Below are 6,641 nucleotides of genomic sequence, written 5' to 3' on the forward strand. Positions count from 1 at the left end.
TTTTGAAAATACTTTAATATTTTCCATTCCAATCTATTCATTGCTACTGTAAATCATGTCATTACATAAGATTGCAAAATACATCTTTTTTCCCTTGAGATTACTAATTCACTGATTTTATTTGAATGGTTAGCCATGCCTATTTTCCAAATTTGGAATATGAAGAGAAGAAGAGAAAAGATATCTTGCAACTCAAGACAGGAGACTGATATTATTAATTGTTGCAAATATTCATATATTCACTTTATTTGTAGCTTTATTATTGCTAACATTAGGAAAAAATGATAACTTTAAGACTTCATTAATGTTTTCTTGTCTCTAACTATGTAACTACTGGCTTCTATACAGCTTGAAGTTTCAACTGTTTTTTCCATATAGTTCTAAAAGCACTGAGAACTCAGAAATACCAGTAACACAGATCAAGAATTTTTAATCATTTTATATGCATACTTATACATGCAAAACCCATCTTTTCATTATATTTGGTATTAACATGGGTTAGAATTAATAACAGCAGTTGTATGAGTTACTTCCCTTTGGGTAGGTTCAAAATACTCTCTGTATGTTCTTATATGTGTTTTCTTCTGTCCTTGTAGTCATTTAAACAGGACAAGAGCAGTTGGGAGAGTGGTAAACACTATTGATATCTCCTTAGAATCTATTGAAGAGAAATAATATCAACAAATCTTTGTGTGTTTGTGTGTGTGAAATAGAATTTTGTCCCGCATTTTAAGAGCATGAGTAAATAAACTCTAACAAAAATGTGAAAATGTGATCAACAGCTGCTCAGTTGGTCAACAGCTTTTTATTCAGTTTTTTCTTTTTGTTTGTTTTTCATAAACCCATATGCAATTTCTGGGGGCCTGATTACATATTAGGTAATGTCTCACAGACAAGTAAGTAATATTATATTATGGTCAATTGTTCTCTAACCTAAATTCCATTCCTAATGTTTAAATAGAATTCTATATCTCTGTAAAAATCAAGAAGCAATTGTTCAATTCTTATTCCAGGAATTTACACTGTTAACTTTTTAAATTCTTATTTTGTTAGGTAGTGCATAACACAGCCGTCCCCAATGCACTCGCTGTCGATTGGATTGGAAAAAACCTCTATTGGTCTGACACAGAAAAAAGGATCATTGAAGTATCCAAACTCAATGGCTTGTACCCTACTATACTCGTTAGCAAAAGGCTGAAGTTTCCCAGGGACCTGTCTTTAGATCCTCGAGCTGGGTTTGTAATAAATGTTAAAAATCTTAAAGATTAAGACTGTGAATGACGTCCACTGTGGTAAATCTAGTTCTATAGATCAATAATATGGAAACCCAATGTAAAGTATAAATGTGTAGAAAGTCTTACTGAAAAATCAAAAACAGCAAAATGACTATCACCGTGAAAAACATAAGTTAAAATAATTGGATTTTACAGCAACTGTTTTTTAAAAGTTTTAAACACAACTCTTTAAAACTGACCAAAAAATGTATTGCAGAAATGAATAAAACATATGGATTTCACTGGTTTTAGTGTTTTTAAATCTTGGAGGGAAGGCAGACGAAGAACAAACTCTTAGGTCATCTTTTGCAGTGTTTGTGGTAGTCACAAATATGGATAATGTAATTACTGCACCACTTTATAGCAGGAGATGTAAGCAGTATCCATCGATAATAAATGACAAGGTGCATTATCAATGCCCTCAAGAAGAAAAATTAAGTGCAGATATTAGGGAATGTTCATGTTTTAGAGCTGTGTTTCATTTGCATTCTATTGTGAGAATGGAGAAAAGTCAAGTAAGCATCAAGGACAGCAGGCTGGAGATTTCAGATGAGGGATGAACGCATATTAAGGTGTCAAATCTGTCTGGTGTATGTTTGCTAAATTCCTATAGGTTATGACCATTATCATTCACTTTCAATTATGTTGTTTTGAAAGGTAGAGAATGCATGCCTTTTCTTTTCTTTTCTTTTCTTTTTTCTTTTGCACTATAATTTAGAATGATTACATATTCTGAAATGATCTTTGTAAAGTTCAACCTTCCCTACATACTTGTTAAAATAATAAATTTCAAGAAAGTTGGATGTTTTAAAATAGGACATATTCATGGTAGTAAGTGTTAGGACAACTTTAGTGGTCTAATTATTCCTCTATCTAAATTAATTTCATTCATAAAATATGTTTCACCAAATCACTGCTTTTATCATACCACATGTAACAATTAGATTTTCTTCTTGCTAATGTATCTATGTTTTTTGGTCTCTCATGTTTATAATTGGCAAAGTGATAATGTTATAGTATATTTTGTAGCTAAATTTTAAACATTAATTTGGATAAATGCAGAACCTAATAGAAAAACATTTGTATTGTGAATGTATTTCTGTTTCCAAGGTAATGTGCACATTTTAACTTTTCAGTATATATGTAATCATTTCGTTACCTTTTAGGATATTTTCTTTACCATAGCAACAGAAGGTTCAAAAAAGTGTCAGTTTTAACTCAAATAAAATCACGAGAGAGTCTGTTTGTACAGATGTTTCAAGAAATAATGGCTAGATGTACTAAATTTGGCTATCATCTGTACTCATTCATAAGTATGTGACTATTTTAATTCCTTTGACATTTAATATTTTATCAGAAAATATTTATTTTTGAGTGTCCAAACTATTGTTCTTTCCTTCAGAATCAATATAGCTGACTTAGCTTCTCATTTCATGCCATTCTAGATGCTTCATTTTCAAATGAAAGAAGCAGTATTAATTTGATAATAGCAGTCTTGTGGAATTTCCCATTGAAGAAAAAACTATATCCTAGGCTGGTGAATGTAGGTGAATCTAGGTTTAAGTTTTATTCTCCCACATTAGAGTTATTAGCCTATAAACTGAAAGCAGCCTTAAGTTATCATCAATATAAACCCATCCATTAAAAGTGTAAATTAAAATATCCAAGTACTAAATTATTGTAGATGTTATAAATGACTCCCTTGATTTTATTTTTGGATAATGTTTGGATTATGATATGGATATGCTGTACTATAACCAAAGAAGCAGATAGGAGGTGAATCTTTTTATGAAACAATTAAAGCCACTTATTTTAATAGATAAAGTTTAATCACATTTTTTGTTCATGCTGTTTTTCTGTTTCCCCAGAGTGAGACAATAGGCAACCTGGAATTTACCTCTTATGAGATGAGCTTCAGGCTGCAAATGCTACAACTGTAAAAAATATTGTGTAATTCTGCTTCAAAAATGACAGCTTAAATTATAAGATTATTTAATAAAAATGTAATTGAACTTTTCTATATCAGATTACCCCTATGACTTGCATATGTTTTGAATATATCAATACTACTGACCCATTTCCTTGAAAAGTATGAGTTTTGCCCTGATATTTAGTAAAGGATAAAGCAAGGATTTGTTTAAGGGAGAAGAAGAATCATTGGGCTGTCTAATGTCTCTAATGTTATGAAGCAACTAAACTTTTAGAAGGTATTTGGGATTCCTTTTCATATTTTAATAATAATATGCTAATTATCACAATATTACTTTGGCTATAGCAGTTAGTAGGAATAATAAAGAAGATGCAAGTAGACAGATCACCTTCCTAGCTGCTATATTTAAATTCATTTGAAATCCTAATTTTTCTCACAATTTTATCCTTATCATCCTGTTATCTGGTCTAGTTTGGGAATGAGTGTTCTAATTTATTATGAATTTGGGGTAATTATAATAATTTACATTTAATATTTATAAAAATTATAATTTATGCAGAATATGTATAAGCATTTTAAAACAGAATAGGAAATATAACTAATGTTAAAACTGTGCTATGCATAATTTTATCATTTTGGATAATTAAGATGTCACTTCAGTTAATCACAACAAAAGACCATTATGATAGACATTAAAGTGAATGTGTGATATTCCTAATTAACAGAAAAGAGAGTCATCCACTCATTCATTTATTCAACTCATATTTCTTTAGCATTTAGCGTATACCTGGCATTGCTCTAGGTAGGAATGAGTATAAAAATAAAAGGCACAGTCCTCTCTTCAAGTATTTCACACTCCAGTAGATAGGCAGGTGAGTAAATAATCACAGGACAATGAAATAATTCATATGGTAGAGAAAATAGGAAATATCCCTATCTCAACTGGAATCAGGGAAAACTTCATGGACAAGAATGATTGAGTAAGAAGTAGCCAGGTGATGTGCTGCACTTCAGGGTGGGAGATATTTCCAGCAAAAACAGGCTCTCTGGGAAAGCACGGACACAGAGAAGAACATGGTTCATACAATAAATTGCAAGGAACGTATATGATTGGAATATTTTAACCACATACCATTGTGGAACCAGTTTACAGAATAAAAGGGAGAAATAAATCAAAACACAACAGAATGACAACAAAAAACAAACAAGCCTTACAAGGTTTCTGGTTTGGGCGAATAGGTAAATAGAGGAGTGATGTCCCCAGAACATGGGGAATACAGGAAAAGAGGCAGATACAAGAAAGGGAGATGATCAGTTTGCAGACCTATTGGGAATGGGCGTTCCCATATAATAATAATTATAATGAAGGTAACGACCAATCCTGTTGTATTTTGTGAATTAGAAAACTTTCTCCTAGTTTTATCATTTTAGATACATTTACTGTTTACCTTGAGTCTCTGAGAAAGATAGGATTATGTTTATTACTTTCCTTACAGTATAGATAAGAACATTCAACTAAACTGACTAAGTGAATTATTCAGAATCGTTTAGTGGTAAAATATTAAACTGAGAATTTTACCCAGTTTTTAAGCTTTGGTCCAATATTTTTCCTATAATATCACATTAGCTTTTCCAGCAACAAATAATCTTGGATCATGAGAATGTTTAGCAAGAACCATCTGAACAAAGGATAAAGAAAAAAGAACCCCAAATCCTGTACTTTTTTTCATGTTGACAATAGCCCTTTAAAAAAAATTTAAATTAGTATAAGTGATATGAGGTTTTGAAAATAAAGAAAACTGCCTAGATCGTTACAAGCACGCCTTGTATTTAAAGCTATATTTTAATGTATTTTTCTTTTCTAATAGTCTATTAGCAAATTTGTAAGAAAATAGTAGTGTTATTTTAAATTTGAAATATATATTAATGAAAATATGCAAAGGGCATCTTATATACTCAGTATTTGTATTTATTATTGCCAATATGGATAATGATAACGCAAATAAATGAGGCAAGACTCTGAGTAACATTCCCTAATCACGTCTACGTGGTCACCACATACAGAAAATTTAATATTATATGACTATTTTTAGTGTAAATGTTTATCTTTCCATCTGGAAAGTGAATTCCTTTAGCACAAAAGCCATGTCTTAATCATTGTGCCTACCAGAGACTGTTAAATTCACTGTTGTAGAAAATAATAAATGGGTAACTAGATGTACAAAGAGCATGGGGTTATAGCTAGAGGGACATTGTACCTGCACCTATGCACAAACCAATTCACTGGTATGTAAATAACCTGCATGTTTCAAAGAGAAGAGTCATAAGGGAACATTTGTTGTGATGAAATGAAAGGCATACCAGGGTGAAAACTCAGTTTCTGATTTCTGTGGGGGAAATACAGAAATATTTCATTAAACTATACAGTCACATAAGAAAAAAAATTTTTTCCTACCAATTTTTAAATCTATCCTAGCAGCAAATTTCAGTATTACCATATTTAGGCAAAAACAGAGAATGAATATAAATGATTAATTTTAAATTCAAAATCTGAAATAATTGCAGGTAGAAGAAGCTTCTCTACATTTATTATCTGAATTAAAAAAAGGTAAAAGCTAAAAGAGTTCTATTTAATTAATTTTAAAGTTCTATTTTTATTTAATTATAAAAGACATCCCAAAGCCTGTTGTTATGGTTATAAGCAGACTTTTTTAATATGTGTATACTGGTTTATAACTTGCAGAATAGCTACTCTTTGGAGCTTAAATATTTTATGTGTGTTCTTGAGTAAACATTGCATATTATCTGGGTGCAATTTTGAACTCTTCTTTCAACATTTTCACTAAAGTTTTCATTTTCAGCTTTATTTATTATAATTATAACAAATTTTACACATAGATAATTTTTTAGGGATTACGTTTCAAGAAGTTAAAATTATCATTATGTTTAGTGCAGGCCTTTTGATAAATTTGAAAAGTATAGCAATCAGGCTTAAGTATGGAAAGGAAATGATATTTAGCCATAAGAAGTTAGCTACCTCTTACTGAGAGACACACAATAAATCCTGTGTTTATGAAGGCTTGTGCTTACCTGAGTACAGTTAAACATTACGTTTCTTCAATGCAGTAGAGTATTTTCGTAATATTCTTCTGATTAATAAGTACTTAAATAAGCAAATAACATGCAATAACATACATAAAATCCAGGCAAATCGTGTGATAATATACATACAATCCGGATGCAACAAGGAACCTAGTAGGTGGGTATTACTAAACTAAAAAAAATTAATGCTCATATTCCATACCTAGGGCAGAGTAATAGCTAATATTTGTTGAACACTTGCTACATTCTTATCAATGTCCTAAGTTTGTTCCATATATTTTCTAATTTACTACTCACAGTGACCCTATGAGAAAAAACTATAGGCCGAGGCGGGC

General features: G+C 30.8%; 1 protein-coding gene across 1 annotated transcript in view; it reads left to right on the forward strand.

The window, feature by feature from the left end:
- The window catches only part of LRP1B (low density lipoprotein receptor-related protein 1B), a 542,706-nt gene that overhangs the window by 160,445 nt on the left and 375,620 nt on the right, over window positions 1-6,641 (forward strand). Inside the window, exon 16 of the mRNA XM_012650500.1 lies at window positions 1,054-1,235. Coding sequence (XP_012505954.1) covers window positions 1,054-1,235 — 182 coding nt within the window. The remainder of the gene's footprint in view (window positions 1-1,053; window positions 1,236-6,641) is intronic.

The sequence above is a fragment of the Propithecus coquereli genome, unplaced genomic scaffold (genome assembly GCF_000956105.1).
Source record: "Propithecus coquereli isolate 6110/MARCELLA unplaced genomic scaffold, Pcoq_1.0 Scaffold33, whole genome shotgun sequence".
Classification (NCBI taxonomy): Eukaryota; Metazoa; Chordata; class Mammalia; order Primates; family Indriidae; genus Propithecus; species Propithecus coquereli.